We start from the raw sequence: 22,013 nt of genomic DNA, 5'->3' as shown, positions 1-22,013 counted from the left end.
ACACATCACTATGCACACACAGTATTTTCATAAAGCTTCTCAGACACACACACATTCATATAAAGAAATTTGAATGGAGTTACGCTAGGCATGTGATACTGATCCCAGCTGCTACCAGTGTGAAAATCCCCCAAGTTGTTCATCACTGTTAGTCAAAGGTCCCTGGATACTCCCTAGACAATGCAAGCTATTGTCACTGTTAGTCAAAGGGTCCTGGATACTCTCTAGACAATGCAAGCTATTGCCATGGTTCTTGGCTGCTCACTGGAAGTAGATGGCAAGATACTATTGATGAAGGATGTGGAAAATTCAAGAAGGCTTCCTAGCTGCTTTTCTTTTTTAACATTTATTTGTTATGTATACAGTGTTCTGCCTGTATATATGCTTGCAGGCCAGAAGAGGGCACCAGATCTCATTATAGATGGTTGTGAGCCATCGTGTGGTTGCTGGGAATTGAACTAGGCACCTTTGGAAGAACAGTCAGTGCTCTTACCACTGAGCCATCTCTCTAACCTTATAATTGTACATATATATGGTTTTTCAAGACAGGATTTCTCTGTATAACAGCTCTGGCTGTCCTGGAACTCAATTTGTGGACCAGAATGGCCTCTAACTAGAAGGTTCTAGGTAGGCTGCTGAGGGGAAACCGTCAGTGGTCCTGCCCCGCTGTGACCCTGTGACATCCAATGGCAGGTATGGTAAGATACAGCCGTGGCTGCAGTACTACCACAAATATGATGGTAACCAATTACTTTGTGATTGGATTTAATACCAGGAGGTGTTGTAAATTTGTCCAAGAGTTAGCCCGTAGATTGAAACCAATAGAATGAACCTACTGCTAGTATTTTGCTAAATGAAAAATGCCAACTGTCCTCTAAATTCTTATTTCTGTACCTATAAATCAGTGCAGATCTCAGACCTTACAAGAGAAATTTCAGTGGACAGGATTAATGCAGGAACTCACAACTGGTCTAAATAGAGAGCACACGTGTCTGGAGTGCTCAGCCACATCACACTCCTTCCCCGAGGATCAGGGACTATTTTAGAAGAAAGCCGAAAGATTGTAAACTGGAGGTTGGAGATGACCCGAGCAACAGCTTGTGCTGGAAATGACAGCATGCCTGCACCCAGAAGCTCACAGCAGCCTCGTCAGTCAGCAGTCCAGCCAGGAGCAGGAAGGGGCTCCCAAACCTCCACCCCTAGCTCAGGTGCTATTGACAGCTGATGGTTTCTGAGGAGGGGAGGGGAGCATGTAACTGGGAGGAATTAGGGGAAGCTGGGAGGAGAATATGATTAAAACACACTGCATGTATGAAATATTTTAAAGAGTGTTTTAAGTATGAACTAGATTTGTGACTTTAAATATTGCCTTTTGGTCTTTGAATTGTCTATAAATTGATAAATTCAGAGTCTTAGCTAGATAGCTAATAGTGATGTTCTGATGCTCTAGTGAGGTCACCAAAGTTTTCCAAACCAGAAATGAATGAAACAAAGTACTAGAACGAACTGTTGCTGCAACCCCTGTACCTTAGGATAGAAGAAGCCTTTGCAATAGGCTCACATGGTAAAGAGAGGTAGGGAATGGTCTTAGATCTGAGAAGAGGGAGGAAAGCAGTGCTTACAGAGGATGCGCATGGGAAGCCACCATCCTTGAGTCATTGAATGTAATTGCTTGCTCCTGCAATGCGCCAAACAGGCTGTGCTTCTTACAAGGCTACACACATTAAATTCGCATTGTTTTGTAATCTTAAATAACACAAATCTCTATGCCCCTGCCTTTTTTTTGTTGTTGTTTTGTTTTGTTTTTGTTTTTGTTTTTCGAGACAGGGTTTCTCTGTGGTTTTGGAGCCTGTCCTGGAACTAGCTCTTGTAGACCAGGCTGGCCTCGAACTCACAGAGATCCTCCTGCCTCTGCCTCCCGAGTGCTGGGATTAAAGGCGTGCGCCACCACCGCCCGGCTTTGCCCCTGCCTTTTTAATGTCATTCCCTCCCTTTGTTCATACAAAGTATGCTCACTGTTTAATCTCTATATAGAAAAAATGCTTATAATTTTTTAGGTAGTTGTAACTTTTTTGGAAAAACCTCAATAAGCTAGTGTAAAAGATTGATCTGCACTGTTTAATGCTCTTAGAAAGTAAAAGTAGAGACAGCTTTTGTAAACACATAGCTCAGAGGTTGGGAAATTAGGAAGATGGCAGGTGGGTACAGAGTAAAAGATATGTTTTCCTGAGTGTGGACATCTCTGAAAGTGCTGATTTCTCTTATGTTTGTGACACAAATATGTCTGGACACAAGGAAGAAGCCATATGGAACAGATGGGTTTTCATGGAGAAAGAAGAGGAAGTTACAGAGAAATAAAAATAGTGGTTGAGAGAGAAATTTACACTGATGTATATATGCAAGGTGCAACGAAGCCACCAAACTGGATCACTCTGAGGTAGAAAGAAAGGCTTGTTGTAGATCCAAACTGCCAGATTATCTCTCATCATCAGAGGACAGCAAATGAGGGGAGAGCCTGGCCAGCTTTAAGTGGACAGGTAGTGGTGGGGGAGGCCTGTGAGCCAGAACAACCTGGGAGTATCAGAAGTGGGGTGCAAACCAGAATAACCTAGGAACTAGCACCAGGGCTTTGATCCATTACAGGCTTCTTTGAGTTCATTGGAAACCAGAGGCCCTTGCTGGAGGCAGTTGGCTGTATGGGCATCTGGATAAGGAACTCATGGCTTTTTTATGACATAAAACCTGCTTCAGAAGGTTCTGAGGAATGCTGAGTTACATTATTTCTTTTTTTTTAACTGGCTAGCCATCCATCTGTTTATTGGGTCAGAACCCAGCTTGAGCTAAGTCCAACATGGGCTGCCATTTTTGTGGTCCCTTTCAGGGGACTGCTTTGGACTTAACAATAAGAAGCTTCTGTAAGATGGAGGTAAACACACTTCTGAATCTCGTGAGGCTCCTGTGCTGAGCTTGTGATTGTAAGGCTCTTCTAGAGCAAGCTTTCTGGACACTAGTTCACAACAAGAACTAGAAATGGTGTAAATATTAAGAAATAGTAGTAAGCTTTTGTTCCAGTCAAGTAGCTTGTAGGGAAACCCAAATTAACATCCAGTATCTTGACATGACAGCAGCCAACATTTGCATCAGCCATGATGTTCATGCTGATGTACACTTTCCGTAATAGCCATTTCCCACCAGGCCTTCGATACCCAAGAACTTACACAGAGAGACAGACTGAATACCTACTGTGTGCCAATGTATTCATTCAATCTCACAACTTTGTAAAGTAAGTTTTCCCACTTTAGGGGAAAATTACAAGGATTGGAAAAGCTCATTCCTGAATTTGTACTTTTAGGCATGTAGAATGTACCTAAATGATCATTGCTGATGGTGTCTGTTTCTCTTCATTGCTGTAATTCAAAGAAATGTGGAAGAGTGGTGTGTGTGTGTGCGTGCATGTGCACACATGTGCACACATTAGTTGTTCTAACAAGCTGTATTAAGAACATACCATAACAATTTGGCACAGTCTGTGTTCTAGAAAGGAACCTGAAGAGAAAAGCAGGGTCCTCCAAAGAAAGGGGAACTCATCACCCTCTGTGTTTGAAAGGGCAATGTATTTATGTATGAAATAGAGGAGCAATAAAGAAAGCGTTTACGTCTTTCTGTACTTGTTTACACTGGAGGACCAGCCATCTTTGGTAGGCGGAATCTAACAATTCTTGAAACAGTGCTAGTAGAATGCTAATGAGTCACCACAACCCTCGAAGACGACACTGCCTCTAATGAACGCCACCTCTTCTGCTATATCATTGATTATCTTCTCTGGGCATGCTGTTCCTTCAGCACCTGGTTCTTCCCCTCACAGTATTCACACCCTGTGGTACCCTTTCCCAGGCAAGTCTTCTCCACTCATAACTCCAGTAGCCTTTTCTTTGCTGATGACTTCCAAAAAGCTAATTTCCGTCTAGATTTTATCCAGGTGCCACTTTTCTCATTAACCACTGGACACATAATTTGACTTTCCCAAATAACCTGGGTGCACAGTCCCTGCCCTGCTGCATGAGTTCCCTTTTTCTCAGCTCAATTGTGCTTCTTCCACCCTGTCTACTCCACATACACCAGGCAAAGCAATATCAGGTACGAATCTAGTAATGTTAGTTACTCTTCTATTTAAATTGCTTGTGGCCTATCTGGAGTCCTTAGTATAAAGCCTGTTTTCTCAACATGAATTACAAGGCTTTTGTGGTTGGTCCCCCCATAGCCCTACATTGTCCAACTTGTAGTCTCTCCCCCCCCATTTCTTGCATTTTCCTCCTTTCCCTGTCTTCCAGGATACATGTTAGGCTCTGACTATATTGAATTTCTTGCCCTCCAGACCTATCTCCCCCTCTACTCCCCTCGCCTTAATATTCATCATAGCTTTGCCCGTGTATTTGCAAATATAATTATTGGCCTTTTCCATAGACTGTTACTGTCATAAGATCAGATATTAGCCTCCTATCAAATATATGGTTTAAACATGAATTCTGTCCTCCGTATCTGCAGGTTACTCATCTGTGGATTCCACCATAGGTAAAAAGCATTTTAAAAGTTGAACCTGTATTGAACAACAACAACAAAACCAGTTTAGCAAAACTATGTAAGACTGACATTGCATTAGATATAAGTAATCTAGCGAGGTTTTAAAGAACATGTATGGCAAGGCATGTGGCTGTATTTTAGAGTATCTGTATAGTATACATGAAACCTTTGAGTCACTATAACACTGGAACAAATAAAATATACAGGTTTCAGCAAATGCTGCATGATTTTACATGAGAGTTCAATATGCATGGATCATCATACCTGCTGATGTCAAAGGACAACCATGTTTCCATATTCTGAAGTGCTGTGTGTGTGTGTGTGTGTGTGTGTGTGTGTGTGTACACGCGTGCATGTGCTTATATACACATCTAAGTATTCTTTCTGTTGCTCTTCTCCTCATTCCCTTGAGACAGGGTCTTTCCTGGAACCTGAGGTTATACCCATGTCAATAAACTCCAGAGATCCTCCTGTCTCAACCCACTGCAAGGGCAGATGTGGACATGCCAACTTTTTATGTGGGTGCTGGGATCACAACGCAGCAAATGTTTTCATCCACTGAGTCATCTCTGTGCCCCCTCACTGTCCTCTCATGTTTTGGTGTGTGCAAACCTTTTCATTTGATGTAGTCCCCACCCCCGCTTTAGTCACTGCTACTACTAATGTTGAGAGATTTTTCCAGGAGCGGTTCTAATAAAGGAGAGTAAATTGTGGAAGACACTAGTACCCTTACACTATCCAAGACTGTGTATATAAAAGCATACGAGCCACTTTATCATATTTTCTGTGTATGATTGCAGAGTTACAGTGCTCCAACATTAGCCTGCATTTGGGGGAGAGGAGTCCAACATTTCCTAAATGATTAAGCAAACACATTCAACATGGAGTACATGCCATGCCTCTGTCTTGACCTCTCATAAAAAGCGCTTATTAAAGCGGGTAAGATTCCTGGGTGAACTTAAGTGGAAGAATGGCAAGGGGAGAGAGGTTCAGTGCTCTGCTGTCCCCTGAACAGAGTTTAAATGTTGTGTACCCTTCACAGGTTCTTCAGCTTCAGAAGCCCTGGGCGCGAGTCCTGGATGTGTGTTTAGAAGGTCTTTGGGAGCGTTTTGTCTATAATGTGAACTTATGGTTAGGAATTGTAGGTCTGAAGAGTATGTGCATGATAGAGTCGGGACTTGAAGAGAGGAGAGGAAAGGAAGAGAACATTTAATAGATGCTTCCCAATTGCCCTCTAAGTCACTAGTACTTACTGAGAACTTTTGCTTTGTCTCTCTTGTCCATGCAATATTATTAAATATAAATAGCTCCTTTGATTTTTTTCTTTAATATTGAAGTTAAACATTTTTATACTTCCACTAGTTATTATATTCTGCTACCTGTTCATATCTTGTGACCATTTTGAAAATAAAATTTTGAATGTATTTTTTTGATGATTTACAAACATTTGTAACATTTGTATCAGATCTTGATACTAGCATGACATTTGATTACAAAGGAGACTTTCATGTTTTGAACTCTTAAATCTACTATGAAATTCCCTCCAATTACAGTATATACTGTATATATACTGTGTATATACTGATAATAATAAATGGAGCTGCTTCTTCTTCTTCTCCTTCTCCTTCTTCTTCTTCTTCTTCTTCCTCCTCCTCCTCCTCCTCCTCCTCCTCCTCCTCCTTCTTCTTCTTCCTTCTTCTTTCTTCTTCTTCTTCTTCTCCTTCTTCTTCTTCTTCTTCTTCTTCTTCTTCTTCCTCCTCCTCCTCCTCCTCCTTCCTCCTCCTCCTCCTCCTCCTTCTTCTTCTTCCTTCTTCTTTCTTCTTCTTCTTCTTCTCCTTCTTCTTCTTCTTTTTCTTCTTCTTCTTCCTCCTCCTCCTCCTCCTCCTCCTCCTCCTCCTCCTCCTCCTCCTCCTCCTCCTCCTTCCTCCTCCTCCTCCTCCTCCTCCTCCTCCTCCTCCTTCTTCCTTCTTCTTCTTCTTCTTCTTCTTCTTCTTCTTCTTCTTCTTCTTCTTCCTCTTCCTCCTCCTCCTCCTCCTCCTCCTCCTCCTTCTTCCTTCTTCTTCTTCTTCTTCTTCTTCTTCTTCTTCTTCTTCTTCTCCTTCTCCTTCTCCTTCTTCTTCTTCCTCCTCCTCCTCCTCCTCCTCCTCCTCCTTCTTCTTCTTCCTTCTTTCTTCTTCTTCTTCTTCTTCTCCTTCTTCTTCTTCTTCTTCTTCTTCTTCTTCTTCTTCTTCTTCTTCCTCCTCCTCCTCCTCCTCCTCCTTCCTCCTCCTCCTCCTCCTCCTCCTCCTCCTTCTTCTTCTTCCTTCTTCTTTCTTCTTCTTCTTCTTCTCTCTCCTTCTTCTTCTTCTTCTTCTTCTTCTTCCTCCTCCTCCTCCTCCTCCTCCTCCTCCTCCTCCTTCCTCCTCCTCCTCCTCCTCCTCCTCCTCCTCCTCCTCCTCCTTCTTCCTTCTTCTTCTTCTTCTTCTTCTTCTTCCTCCTCCTCCTCCTCCTCCTCCTCCTCCTCCTCCTCCTCCTCCTCCTCCTTCTTCTTCCTTCTTCCTTCTTCTTCTGGAAAACACCATACGGCGGATGACGCCGGTGCAGCAGGAGGGCCCAGAGGACCCAGGGGTCCAGGATTAGGAGGCCGTGGCAGCTTCCGCAGAGGATTCGGCCTTGGTTGAGGCTCGGCCGCGGGGCTCACAGAGGTAAAGCTGAAGACAAGGAGTGGATTCCAGTCACCAAGTTGGGCCACCTGGTTAAGGACATGAAGATCAAGTCTCTAGAGGAGATCTACCTGTTCTCCCTGCCCATTAAGGAATCTGAGATTATTGACTTCTTCCTGGGAGCTTCCCTAAAGAATGAGGTTCTGAAGATCATGCCCGTGCAGAAGCAGACTAGGGCAGGCCAGCGGACCAGGTTCAAGGCTTTCGTCGCTATTGGGGACTACAATGGTCACGTAGGTCTCGGTGTCAAGTGCTCCAAGGAGGTAGCCACTGCCATCCAAGGGGCCATCATCTTGGCCAAGCTTTCCATTGTCCCTGTGCGGAGAGGCTACTGGGGGAACAAGATTGGCAAACCCCACACTGTTCCTTGCAAAGTGACAGGCCGCTGTGGCTCTGTGCTGGTGCATCTCATTCCTACCCCCAGAGGCACTGGCATAGTCTCCGCTCCTGTGCCCAAGAAGCTACTGATGATGGCTGGCATTGATGACTGCTACACATCAGCCAGGGACTGTACTGCCACCCTGGTCAACTTTGCCAAGGCCACCTTTGATGCCATCTCTAAGACCTACAGCTACCTGACCCCCGACCTCTGGAAAGAGACTGTTCACCAAGTCTCCTTATCAGGAATTCACTGACCATCTTGTGAAAACCCACACCAGAGTCTCTGTTCAGAGGACCCAGGCTCCAGCTGTGGCCACCACATAAGGGTTTTTATACAAGGAAAATAAAAGTGAATTAAGTCTGTTAAAAAAAAACAATAAATGGAGATGTTTTACATGGCTAAAAAAATTAGAGAAGTGGGTGTAGGTAAAATATTTGTGAGGTAAACTTGTTCTTTATTATGGGAAAAACTGTTGTTGTTCTGGAAACCCAAGAAAGTTCCTAAATCTGCTAATGAGGTCCCTTGTCAGGTTTACAAAATTCTCTGTGAATAGAAATTAGTTCTTATTTCAGCACAAATAGTGTATGCCACAAATATTTTGCTTTTATTTTTCATAAATACAAATGCTTTATACCAATGGTTCTTGTAATGATTAACTTTAATATTAACTTGACACAACCTAGACTCGCCCAGAAAGGGCACCCCAGTGAGAGATCTATAGTTCAGTTGGCCCGTGGACATATCTGTAGGGAACTGTTTTAAGTTAATTGGTGTAGGAAGACTATGCCTAGCGAGTGGTACCCTAGGCGGGGTCCTAGACTGTGGAGGAGTGAAGAAGACAGCTGAACACAAGAAAGCATGTGAAAGGTTTGTGTGTTCATTTCTCTCCATCCCTAACTGTGTGCTGGGATGACTGCTTCAAGCTCTTGCTGCTCAGTTTCTCTGCACTGAGGTGTAAGCCAAAGAAACCATTCTCTCCCCTAAAGCTGCCTTTTTGTTAGGATGTTTTATCACAGGAACAGATATGAAACCATATCAGCTCTGCACCTAAACTGTGTTTTGAGTTGATGCTTTTGAGGTACTTCTGAATTTACCACATAGCCTAATGTTGTGGAATATTTTTAGTGGAAGCTAGTATATTATTTTGTTTTTTAGGGGCTAGTACTTACAATTCTGACACATACTGCGAACAATAACAATATATTTTAAATATGTATAAATTAGACTTCCTATAGACATTATTTTTCTTAGAAAAGAGCATTTTCTGGGTCAGAAGTTGTAAATTAGCCTTCTGATGTATACATTCCACAGATGTTTCCCTTATAGTTTCTGAGGTAATTTGATTGTAAATGTGTAAAGTATTTGGATTTCGAATGCTAGTGCTAAAAAATAGAAATGTTTCTTTTGAAAAGGAGATATAGTTTGCTGGAATGCACAACAGACTGTAACCACGCCTTGGCTGCAGTTTTCTGGCAGTCAGTAGTCTAGTTCATCACTGCTCTGCCACGAAGCTGAACTTAGGGATAGATAGCTCCTCCCTTATTTGTGGGCAAATAAAAATTTAACAATGTGCATGTAAAGACATTACTCAATATTTCATTAATAAATTAAAGACATCATGAAGCTTTTTGATTTATTGTGCCTTTTTCCTGGTATATCAGTTTCTTTAGGAGGTGATAAGAAACACTAGAAGAAGTCAACATCCTAAAGATCTTAATTTTCTTCTTCGCAACTAGCTAGTGGAAAAGAAAGTAACTTCAAAGTTATACTTCCTGGAGTTCCACAATTTTACGCTGTAATTTCTTCAGGTCTTTCTGTACTTTATATTTCTCTAAATCCATTTTTGTTTTCTGTATTTGTTGGAGAGAGCTGATGGAGTCATGAATTGATTTGAATCCTAGAAGAAAAGAGAATAGATATACTAAAACAATCCATTGGATCTCTCTAACCCCCAAATTTGCCCTCAGCAGTCCTTCCACAATTGTTCATCATTTAACTCAAAGCCCAGGAAATTCTATTAGGACAAATCTAAAAATATACAAAGATGAATTAGTTCATAACAGCTTAGCTGGAATCTGGATTTATTGTGAAAACTGATTTCTTTCCCTTCTGTAAAATTACATTTGCATGACTAAGATAATTTATATATTGATACAAATTTATAATTATATTTGTAATATTGTATATGTTCTTACTTCTGTTTACCATATTTTTGTATTTTGATACAAATGTAAAATTGTTTCTGTCATATTGTATGCATGTTTCTCCTTCTTTTTAAGATATTTTGCATATTGATGCAAATTAAGGGATTTTGTCATATTGTACTATACATTTCTACTTCTGATATAGATATTTCTATATATTGTCACAAATTTGAGATCATTATCCTTATGATATTCATCTGTTTACAGACTGTTTATTTTTACAATGTAAAGCTTATGTCTTTAAGCTATGTAGGGTATTAAGAATTACAGGTTAGTGGTCACTCATGTTTGTCGTACTTATAGTTATATTAGGTTTTCTAGATGTACAAGGGTATATTCCAAATAGATAGGTAATCTTCAATCATTTCAAAGACCTACAAAATATGACATTTAAATGTTTTAATAACTTAAAATTCTGTTGATGTGAGACACTACTGCTTTTGGAAGCACCAATCTATTCCCAAGAGTATGCTGGGCACCAAAGACACTCCATGTGGAGCTTGTTTACTTCCTGGCAAAACTGGCCTATTGGGCAAAGAAATGCCCTTGCCTTGACTGCTGACAGTAAGCATGCTTTTCAAACCAGTCAAGCAGGACACAAGGAGACCTGACTGCTGAACCTTGCCAAGTCAGGGTAGGTCAGTCTTTCTAATTTTCCTGCTTCTGAAAATGGCCTGTTAGATAGTCTAAGTCCTTGCCATAACATTGCAGAAAGACATTGGTTGACTGACCAGACATCTAGCTGGTTTTTGTCTGTTCTTGCATCTTTTGGAAGTTGCTTGCTTGCAATTCTTGCTTGCTCAAGTAATATTATTTTCCTTCTCAGGTTTTTGATGGGGTTGAAGATTAGATAGTTACAGTCACAATCCTCTCATATTTTAGCTAGGGCATAAGACTTAGACTCTCCAGGATAGGGCATCTGGTTTTTGCTAATTATTAAGGCCTGGATATTTAGAATGTGTTTCTTGCTTATGTTGTTCTTAGTTTTGGTTTCATCTTTGCTTATATTATTACCTTTCTTTTACACAATGCTTGGTAGTTGCTGTTATTGTAGATTGTTTTATGTTAGGATAAAAACCTTCTTATTTAGATAAAAGGAGGAAGTTTTATAGGATTTTGATCCTGAAACATGATTAGTTAAATACTCAGAGAGAAAAATTTGGGTTCCACCTGAAGATCTAAAAAGCAAAATAGCCAGCCACTGGCTCTTACCTCAACCTTAGTCTGGAATGGCAATCCTGCCTCCAGGAGTCTCAGAATGAGACTGTGCCTGAGAGACTGTCTCCTTTTGTTTTTTAATCCTCTCTAGGATTAAAGGCGTGCACCACTGAAATAGAAACCATGGATCATCCAGTTTCTATGGCAACTAATGTGGCTACTGTGATTAAAGGTGTGTGTTACCACTGCCTGCTGTAAGACTGATCAGTGGGGCTGTTGTACTCCCTAATCTTCAGGCAAGCTTTATTTATTAAAATACAAATGAAATACTGCTACATTTCCCCTTTTTGTCTAAAACAAAAAGGAAGGCTATAACTAATACAAGAAAAACTATATACAATAAGCACAATAACTATATAATCTATACAGGCAATGAATATAGCAACAATGTCTAGTCCATTTGCATTTGACAAATTCAGAGAAAATACTCTATATCTGTCCTATCGTGGTGAGTCCAAAGTTTTGTACCTAATTTACTTTCTATCATAACTCACATTACCATCCAAACCTATCTTTTGATATCTTTCAACCTTACATACTTTACATTTCTTTAGTGAATTTCTTTTGTGTGTCTCATAAACAAGGGAAACTATAACTATCTAGTCTTTAACTACCTCAGAGACCCAAGAAGGAAATAATATTAACTGAGTAAGCAGGAAGTGCAATCAAGTGACTTCCAAAAAATGTGAGTAATCACAGAAACAGCTGGCTGCCTGGACAGTCACCCAAAGTTACTCTGCAACATTGGGGCATCATCCATCTTCATCCTACAGGCCTACCATATTTGACAGACTTTTCTGTGAAGCAGGATATTTTGTGCCCTGCTTGTCTAATTAGGACAGCATACTGTCAGAAGTTGAAGCAGGGTCATTTTCTTGCCCGGTGGCTTACTTTTGCCACAAAGAAAGTAAACTCCATGTGGAGTTTCTTCGATGCCCATCATCTTCTCTGAAGTAGATTGGGGCTGCCAGGAGCAGACATGTCTCATTGTCATAAAAAAACTAGAACCTAGGTTATTAAAGAATCTTAAATGCCATATTCTGTAGAACTCTGAAGTGTTTGAAAATATACGGCTATCTAAAATGTATTTTTGTTTGACCTTGAAAAATACCTAATGTGACTACAATTCGATTATCTTAGGTGATTAACTACTAATCTATATTTTCTTAATATCCTAAATAATAATAATAATAATAATAATTTTCAACTACTAGAAATTTGTTACATTGTTAAATGAGTTCTATAGGTACAATACTAGAAACAAGAGTAGAAATGTATGTATAGTATGTTCTAACAAAAATTAATCTCAAATTTGTATCAATATAAAAAATTTGTATACAATTTACAAAAGTCCAATCCAATGTAAGATATTTAAAACTAATAGTTGCTTTTTAAAAGTAGATTCAATAATCTACCATTTTCTATTAAATCTATATCTACCCTTTTCTTTTCAGAGTAGATTCAATAATCTACCATTTTCTATTAAATCTAGATCTACCCTTTTTCTTTTCAGAGTAGATTCAACAATCTACCATTTTCTATTAAATCTAGATCTACCCTTTTTCTTTTCAGAGTAGATTCAACAATCTACCATTTTCTATTAAATCTAGATCTACCCTTTTTCTTTTCAGAGTAGATTCAACAATCTACCCTTTAATCCTATCATATCTAATCTCCCCCCTTTTTTCATTTCAAAACAAGAACTTGAAATCTAATTTCCTTTGTTTAGCTTTTTCCCTGACCATTATCCATAACAACTTGTAACCAATATACTAAACAAAGACAAACATCCATAATCCATTTTTGGGGGGAATGTGGGTATAGTTTTCTAGGCTACTTCATGCTGACTGGGAGTGCTGATAATCTTATGGGGACCTGAAGAAAATTTAAGATTAAGATCAAGTCCTGACTGGAGTATTCGGCGAGGCTGGATCATCTTGAAGCTGTTCTGATGTAGAACTCAGAGGAAGCTGCAACAGAGGTCCTCTAAAACGTTGGATCATGTGGGTCATCCAGTTCTATTGGAGATTTGTCAGAGGGTCTTCCTCAAAAAGTTTAGTCAATACCTTTTGGGCAGCAAGCCCTAGGGCATGGTTGTTGTAGTAAATCTGCTGGCCTGCCCTGTCACCTGTGTACCCTGTCCCCTTAAGAGACAAGCCCTGCCCACTCCCAACCTTCCCTTTCCCTCCTAGGCAAGGGGAATCTCCTGCCTCCTCTCCATCTCTTTCTCTCTGTCCATCCTTCTGAAGAGTCAGTCTCTGCCTCTCCCCACTCTCTCTTTCCACTCTCTCTGCCTCCCCACTTTCTCTCACCCCATAAGTCTTTATTCTATGCCCTTCCAAATACTCACTAAATAATTTCTATACCCAGGCTTTCTCTCTGCATGGTGTATCTCCCAGCGGCTGCAGCCTCGGGTCACCCATGAATGGTAACAGTGGTCTTGTCTGCATATGTGCCACTTACAAGCTGAGGGAGAGGAGTCACATGCTCTTGCTTTCTTGCTCAGGTGGTTGGGCCCCTGCTCCCCTGGACAGCACAACAGGACACAGCAACTGGACTGCAGAGGCATGTAATCTGTTTGTTCTGTATCCCCATTTTATACCTAAATAAGTCCCTTGAGACCCTTTAAGGGGTGTTCATGGAGCACCCCTCTCTGTAAACTTACTGGCTAGTGAAATAATTTTATCTTGCGGGAGATATTTAAAATATTTTCTTCTAAGTTCACAATGGAGCCACAAGTCAGGTCTTTGTGAGCTTCAGAACTTGCTCTCACAAGTTCTATGGTGCAGAGATCTTAGAAAGTAAATGTTCTCAGAGCAATGGTAGGCATGTGACAGCGCCAAGGGGAAATGAAGACAATCTGCTCATTTCCGTACCTTTCAGTACTCTGCCGGCCTTCCGTGAGAAGGTTAGGGAAGCCGGATTAAATGTGTGACAATGTCGCTACTGACAAGACGGGCTGGAAGTAGGAACTTGGGGGAAACTGAGGCGGGAAAGGAAGGCCCGCTCTTCCCTGCTCACCTGATTGATAGTCACTTTGCATCCTCTCTAGTTCACCCCAAATCCGTTTTTCCATCTGGTTCATTCTCTTGGATAGTTTATTTTCTATGAGTTTTATTTTGTTTACTTCTGCTTGCTGTTTCTGGGAGTTAATGTAATTCTCCAAGTTGCTTGAAAGCTGCAACACTTTTTCTTCTGTTTTCATCTCAGACTTTTCCTAAAAGAGAGATCATATGATATACTTCTTGGGAAAAGAGGAACAGCTTCGGCTTATAGACAGTGCTGGTTTCCCATGGAAAACACCAACACTTTGTCTCAAACTGTGGTCATGAGCGTGAGTTAATTCCTATGTTTGGCTTGGTTGTTTCTGGGCTCTTGTGCTATACATGTTGAACGCTTGGAGTTGCTGAAGTGCCTGGAAGGTTTGGAACTGTAGTCTGGTATTTAAAGTAGTATCACAAGGAAGATAGTAGATACTGCCTTCTCTGAGCTCCTTGGAAATGCTCCTAAGTGTTAGAACTAACCCCTACTCCATTGGAGTCTGCATCCCATGTGGACCCCAATCAGCGGGAAGGGCTGACTTTCCACTCCAGCTGTTCATTTTTCTACAACCCGTAGGTCATACCCTCCCCCAAGAAGTTCTGACTTAATTGATCTATGGTGGAGCTCAGGAGCTAGTACAATAGGGAAGCTTAGCCCGTGTGAGTGGGGGCAACGCAGCAGCCATAGAGAGTAAGGGAGGAGGGACTGAGCACAAATGGCAAGGCTCCTCTGAATCTGTTTCCTGCTGTGTGCTCCAGGAATGGTGGGCTCAGTCTTTCTCTTCTTCATAGGATGACCTAGAGACATCTAGAGGAATCCGGGTGCTTTTGGAGTTGAACGAGCAGGCTCGCTTGGCAGCCCTGAATCTGCTACATAGGCTTTGATAGTCACAGCAGCCATAAGCTGTAGATTTCGTGCAGTTCCTGGCCCCTACCTCACTCGACTATGTGCAGATTCAGGTGTGGGCTAAGGACATTGTTTACTGCACTGCTGGCGCCCTGCTGATGAACTTCTCAGAACTGGATTTATACAGTCAGTAGGCAGGCAGCCACGGACCGCATAGACCTTGTGCTGCCCTTCTCTGCAGACGTAGATTGCCAGCCTGAGTGGGAGAAAGAAGCCTGGACATAGGTATGTCACTCAAATGCCTTGTTACTCACTCTAGACTGGGAGTTTCTTCTCAAAACTTTGAATCTATTCCAGGCATGATCCCAGCAGCCAAGAGGTAGAGATAAGCAGGTCCCTGTGAACTCTGGGTCAGCCTGGTCTACATGATGAGCTCCATGCCAACCAGAGCTACGTAGTAAGATCCTATCTCAAGAACAACAACAACAAAAACAAAACAAAAAACCCCCAAAACTTTGCATCTGCTCAAGGCAGCATAAACTTCTTGTCTGTCAGAAGCTCTCAAACTGTCATGAGGCCAAATTTCACCTAGGGAACTTGTCCAGAGCCACTGATTCCTGATGGAGGACCCCAGGACAGGGATTCTTAGGTTTGGGTTGAGGAAGGTTTTCATATTGTTTGTTGTTGCTATACCAGGGAGAGCATACTTTGGGAAACCTAGGCTCCTACATCTGCAGAGGTGCTTCCTTGACCACAGGCAGGCACCGGGCTCCTACAGAGGTGTTAAAATTCAAATATGCTCCCATGCAGCAGAGATTAACGTCAAGGTTGGGGGCAGCCACCCAAACCACCACGAGGACAGCAACCATGAAATGGCGGAGCCCCTTACCAGCTTTTCCTGCACAACCTTCAGACATTCATTTATATGACCCAGGTGGTCTTTTCTGTACTTGATAAACTGATTTTCTGTCCATTTTTGATTGTTTTCAATTTCTTCATATACATTTGTAGAAAGTGAGCTAAATCTAAGGAAAACAATTTTGATGAGTGGATTGAAAAATTTAGCATTAAAATGATACAGTAAGATAATGGTCCCATGTGCCTGGGTAAGTAATTATAGGATAACTTGGGATACTCTGTTCTTCATATACCCCATAATATAAATTACATGGTGATAGGTATATTGTAAGCTCACTAATAACATTCTCAAATAAAAAGGCACGTTAGTATCATCCATGCAGATATCCACTCAAGGCTTGAGTTTACTGTGTGAGGGAAAGAAATACTCAGGTCACTTCATGGTGGAGGTGACAGATCTTTTCTGTAAAGAGCCAGAAAGTAAGTGTTTCAGGCCTGTAGTCTTTGTTTTGTGTCAAACAATGTCGCTACTGTGGTATCAGAGTAGCCAGAAGGAACACAAACAAAGCACAGAGCTGTGCTCTGATCAAGCTGTGTTTGTGTATACCCAGAGTCAAATCCCACAGAATATTTTCAGGTCATGCTGTATAATTCTTATAAACATTATTCAGAAATGTGAAATGCATCACCTCTGGGCAGTTCAGCTGCCCGAGTTTGCTGACAATTGCTTTGTGAGCTCCACTCTGATGGAAAAGAACCCACAATGTTCAGTAGAGGAAGGGGCAGGAGCCCCAAGAGTAGCTGATGGAAAAGAACCCACAATGTTCAGTAGAGGAAGGGGCAGGAGCCCCAAGAGTAGCTTGGAAAGAAGCGTCTAAGGTTTGGCTTAGGGAGCGTGTTCGCTGGCAAATCATTATGTTCTCTGCCCAGTGGATCTGTGTGGATGGATTTGAGGCTGCTGGAGGCGTCATTTGTGTGAGTTAGTCATGTAACAAAACAAAGAACAAACAAACCAACAAGCCTGAAGCAGCAGACTTACAGAAAGGGCTGCTGACGCTGTGAACTGTAAGAACATTAACAAACAACAGAAGATTTTAAAAACTGGAAGTGAATGTTGTTTCAGAGCTTAAAAGCATTGTAAGCAGGTAGAATTTAATATAAAAAGTCACTGTAGAGTGGCTGAGTGGCACACAGGGGACATGCAGATCTGAGAAGAAAGGAGAGGAAGCATGGAGGCTTGTGAGTTGTGGGATAACGCCTTTGTACTCTAAAGACTTGTCGGTTAGCTAATCTGCTTTCCTTTCATCCATCTCTCTCTGTCTGTCCTATCCTTCCCAGGGCCGGAGTCCACTCCAGAAGCTGAGCAGCCATGACATCTGTTGAGGTCAAGACTTACAAGTATATCTGTGACAACCATGTGGGACCCTCACCCCTTATTCTCAAAGGAGCGAGAAAAAAATTCCTAGCAAAATGTTTTAAAATTAGAAACCCCAAGCTAGCTTCATGCTCCCAGGAAGGACAGTGGCCCCTCCCGACTCAGGAGAATAGAAAGCACAGAGGATAAGGAAGGCCTGACTCGGGGACGGTGTGGCCTTGCTCGCTAACAAAGAAGGATGGAGAGAGCAAAGGACCTTGCACCCGTGCCAAAAGCAGCTTCAAAAAGCCTCTTTGTAGTTACACCTTTAAAAGCTTACCCCACAGAGGAGATACAACTCCTCTCTACCTCACTGCAGCTGGGTCAGAGATGGATTCCAAACATGTTTGTATTATGCTGATTAAACCTTGATTATTATAGTCTGGGCCTCTCTGGTGGTCTCTCTCTGGGGGTCATAATCTGGGCATAACAAACCACAGCAAGTTTTGTTGTCTTGACGTTTTAGAAATCCCGTTTTACCTGCTCTGCCTCCCAGCCAGGTACCAGGATTGACTGCGGGCTTCCTACAAGCAACTAGGGGACCATGGTATATTCTGGGAACTCTTCATTACGCGCCAGCGTCGGCTTGGCTGGGTAGAGTTCTTCATCCGGGCACTGAGGATCTGTGAGTGGCCTGGGCTGCCTGAGCGAGTGACTAAGAGCTACCTGCCTCCTGGGACTCCACTCTGCTCCCTAACACCCTTGGAGCCACCCACAATTCCTGCCACAGCTTCAGGACCTTCTACCTGTGCTCCAGGACACAGCATCCCTGACAATGGCTACCAAGAGAAACCAGGCTACCCCAAGCCTGTCCAGGACACCAAACCCACCAAAGTCCTCAGGAGAGAATTCAGAACAAGTCCCACAGGCCAGCTTCGAGGCCATCCCAAGGATGTTTGGTGGCTGTTTGATGCCCTCCCTAACCTGCAAACTCTTAGTCCTTAGTCCCCAGAGAGCATCATGGACAAGAACCAGAACTGACTGGGTGGCACCTACACAGCAAGTGTTGACTCCATTCCCACAGCACAGCATGGACCTGTGTCTCCCACTGATTCCTTCCAGCCCTTCTACACTACCCTTAGGACAAGCCACCTACCTGGGTCACAGTATCCATTCCATCTCCTGATCCTCTCCTGTCCCTTTTGGGACAGGCCAAATATTATGCTGTTTGTCACTGATGATAAACTACTCCATAGTGTGTAGTATTGACAAAGTAATTATTGATCTGATATTTTTCTGATAAAATTAAGGTACACCTTAGTTTATGGTGTTAATCATTAGAAATCAAATGATGTGAGGGACATATGACATGTTTATATCTTTCCGTCTACCAAAAAAGTATTTGGACTCATAATTAAAAAATAGAAGCATCAGCTGAAAGTGTTAGCAATTCGGGAACAGAGCCTGGAGGGTGGTTCTCAAGTTCAAGGCAAGGCTGGTCTACATATTAAACTGGATAAAAGACAGGGCTATGTAAAGAGACACTGTCTCCAAACGCAGGAGAGAAGGGAATGAATGGAAAGGAAGAAAGAAAAACATCAACCAAAAACAGGTGTTACAAGATAGTTTCTATTTAGACTGCAGTGGCTGCCAACTGCAGGGTGGGAGCATTGTCTGACAACAATTTTCATTGTCAGCACTGGGAGGCGCTGTTGTCGTTTAGTGGGAGGAAACTAGGGATGTTACCAAGGAAAGAATCACACAATCAAGCAATGCTAAAGGCTGGAATCCGTGACTTGGAGCCCAAACAACGGAGGGGGAGAGTAAGTTTATTACATTCAGAACTTATCATCTCTACATTTTCTCACTTTAATTTCTGACATACTGGAAAATATAGCTTGATTAAGCTGAGTCCCTCAACACTGAAGAAGATGAAATCAGTTTCCCTTCTACACAGTGTCATGATTTCCAATCACCCACACAACTGGCTAATTGCTGTCAGATCTCAGGGAAATAAAACCAGTAAGTGTTGGTGGACAACACCGTTTGGGCCAACTTTTTTCCCAACTTGTGGAAAGTTTCATCCGTCCCTCCTGCTCTCATTCATTCACATTTATCTGTTGGTAAATACCATTTTAATAGAGGTCTCTTTTCTGACCACCCTGACAAAGAGGACCCTTTACCTCATGTGACATTCCCTTACCCATGTCTTAACTGTTCTATTGCTGTGAAAAGACATCATGACTGTTGTATAAGAAAACATTTAACTGGGGACTTGCTTACAGTGTTACAGGTTAGTCCATTATCATCATGGTAGGGAGCATGGTGGCATACATGCCATTGGAGCAGTAGCTGAGAGCCACATCCTGATCCATAGGCAGAGAGAGAGGGAGGGAGAGGGAGAGAGAGAGAGAGGGAGGGAGGGAGAGAGAGAGAGGGAGGGAGGGAGGGAGGGAGAGAGAGAGAGAGAGAGAGAGAGAGAGAGAGAGAGATATCCTGGGCCTAGTGTATGCATTTGAAAGCTCACAGCCCACCCCTAGTGACACACCTCTTCCAACAAGGCCACACCTACTAATCCTTCTCAAGCAGTTCCACTAACTGGAAGCCAAGCATTCAAACATCTGAGCTTTTAGGACCATTCATATTTAAACCACCAGAACTTCCTTATTAAAAATTAAGTAGAAATAGGTTTGTCATTTTATTTGTAGGTTCTCTTTTTGTATTCCAATGGTCTATCTGTCTATTTTTATGCCAAAAACCAAACTATCTTTATCACTATAACTCTATGAAGTACTATTTGTGGTCAGGTATTACCTCCAAAAAGGATTGCTTTGGCAATTTGTATTCTTTTGTGGTTCTGTTATGAATTCTGTATTGATTTTCCTATACCTTTGAAACATGACATGGGATTCTGATATGTTTTTTATTAATTCTTTTTAATATTGATTTGAATAATATAGACATTTCACAATATTAATTCTACCTACCCAGGAGCATAAAATAGGTTTTCATTATTTACTATCTTCTGTGATTTTTTTTCAACATCTTGAAATCTCTGTTGTAAAAGTCTTTCACTTCTTAAATTGGATATTTTCCTAAATACTTAATTTTGGAGGAAAATATTTTTTAACTGAAAGAAGTTTCCATACAATATATCCTGATCATGGTTTCCCTCTCCCAATTCCTCCCAGATCCTTTCCTCTTCTCCACCCACCCAATTCCACACCCCTTCTTTCTCTCTCTAGAAAACAGGTATCTTAAAAAATATCCTAAACAAAACATAAAGCACATACACACACACACACGAAACACATACAAACACACATACACACAACAACAACAAATTCCATAAAAACACAAAATTGGAAATCATATTGTACAAGCAGAAGGCTATGATGACAAAACAAAATGCCCATGTATAGCAGCATGAGCCAAAACTAAAACAGTGCCACTGAGTTTTGGTGTGTGTGTGTGTTGGCCTCTATGACTGGGCGAAGGGTCTATACTTGTATGTGGTTAATATACCTGGTAAGTTCTCTTCAATGGAGAAAACTACTTCTTCCTTCATAAGTGGTTGTCAATTGGAGATAGCTTCTTGGTTAGGCATGGGAGCTATGTCTACTTACTCTCTCAGTGCTGGTACTCAGTCTGACTTGAACCTGTGCAGGTACTGTGCCTGTTGCTCTAGTGTCTGTGAGTTTATATGCGTGTCATTTCCGTTATGTCTGGAAGGCACTTGGAGTCTTCCATTCCCTCTGGTGCTCAGAAGCTTTCTACCTCCTCTCCCACATAATTCCCTGACTCCCAAAGGCTTGATGAAGACATACCATTTAGGCCTTAATCTTCCAAGGTCCCAGTTGTGTCTCTGTGTTAGTTCTCATCTTACTGCAGGAGCAAACTTCTCTGATGATGGCTGAATGAGGCATTGATCTATGGGTAGCAAAATGCCTTTCAGAGACATTTTATTGCTATGTTCCTTTAGCAGAACAGCAGTACTTGGTTGGTGGTGGGGAGTCCTATTTTGAATGGAATATTTTCCCTAATTTTCTCAGAGAGTAGCCTATTAGTATAAATGAAGGGTAATATTGTTTTGTTTTTTAAGTACATACTTATTCTGTATCTTGCAATAACCTTACTGGAAATGTTTACTATAAGCTCAAAAAGTTTTCTAATAGATTCAAGAGGGTTTTTAAAGTAAGGAATCATGTTCTCTGTAGGTAGGGATGGTTTGATTCCTTCCCTCTCTATTATTATCTTTTTATATATTGCTTTTAACTGGTTGGTATAGCTAAGACTCTGAGCACTATTTCAAATATGACAGGGGAGAGTGGATGAACATTCTTGTATCATTTCTGATTTTAGAGAAAATATTCTCAATTCATTTTTTTTGATAAAATGTTGGCTGCAGGTTTGTTTCATATAACCTTTATTATTTCGAGGTACATTCCATCTATTCCTACCTTATACAGAACTTTTATCACAGAGGCATGTTGAATTGAGTCAAATGCCCTTTTAGCATCAACTGAGATAATTCTGTGGCTTCTGTCCCTGGGATTGGTGTTTTATATTGACTTACACGTGTTGAACAAACCTTGTCTTTCTAGGATGAACCCCACTTGGTCACAAGGTATACCCTTCTCAACATGTTCCTGAATTCTATTAACAAATATTCTGTTAAGATGAGGAGCAGAAGGAGGGAGAACATGAGCAAAGAAGTCGGGACCACGAGGGGAGCACCCACCCACTGAGACAGTGGAGCTGATCTATTGGGAGCTCACCAAGGCCAGCTGGACTGTGACTGAAAAAGCATGGGATAAAACTGGACT

The 22,013-nt window shown here is 41.7% G+C and overlaps 2 protein-coding genes across 2 annotated transcripts in view; one reads left to right on the top strand and one right to left on the bottom strand.

Moving 5' to 3' along the window:
- The first annotated feature begins 7,149 nt into the window (after positions 1 to 7,149).
- LOC121455854 (40S ribosomal protein S2-like) lies at positions 7,150 to 8,038 on the top strand. The gene is made up of 2 exons (XM_041663590.1): positions 7,150 to 7,195; positions 7,263 to 8,038. The coding sequence occupies exons 1-2, from the start codon at positions 7,150 to 7,152 to the stop codon at positions 7,916 to 7,918; spliced, it is 702 nt and encodes a 233-aa protein (XP_041519524.1). The 3' UTR covers positions 7,919 to 8,038.
- Positions 8,039 to 9,308: 1,270 nt separating this feature from the next.
- The window catches only part of Fam81b (family with sequence similarity 81 member B), a 77,317-nt gene continuing 64,612 nt past the window's right edge, over positions 9,309 to 22,013 (bottom strand). The window contains exons 8-10 of the mRNA XM_041663183.1: positions 15,865 to 16,000; positions 14,109 to 14,304; positions 9,309 to 9,562 (exon numbers count right to left, since the gene is read on the bottom strand). Of these exons, the coding sequence (XP_041519117.1) occupies positions 9,429 to 9,562; positions 14,109 to 14,304; positions 15,865 to 16,000 (466 nt within the window). The 3' untranslated portion in view covers positions 9,309 to 9,428. The remainder of the gene's footprint in view (positions 9,563 to 14,108; positions 14,305 to 15,864; positions 16,001 to 22,013) is intronic.

This window comes from Microtus oregoni, unplaced genomic scaffold (assembly GCF_018167655.1).
Source record: "Microtus oregoni isolate MIOR12 unplaced genomic scaffold, Mior012 000014F_ref0000157, whole genome shotgun sequence".
NCBI classification, from domain to species: Eukaryota; Metazoa; Chordata; class Mammalia; order Rodentia; family Cricetidae; genus Microtus; species Microtus oregoni.
This window is presented reverse-complemented; position numbering and strand designations above follow the sequence as displayed.

Excerpts from the sequence above, each read along its gene's own strand:
- LOC121455854 (XM_041663590.1), top strand. The coding sequence starts at position 7,150 with ATGACGCCGGTGCAGCAGGAGGGCCCAGAGGACCCAGGGGTCCAGG. Across the intron at positions 7,196-7,262 it reads AGAGGACCCAGGGGTCCAGG|GAGGTAAAGCTGAAGACAAG; the intron begins ATTAGGAGGCCG and ends GCGGGGCTCACA.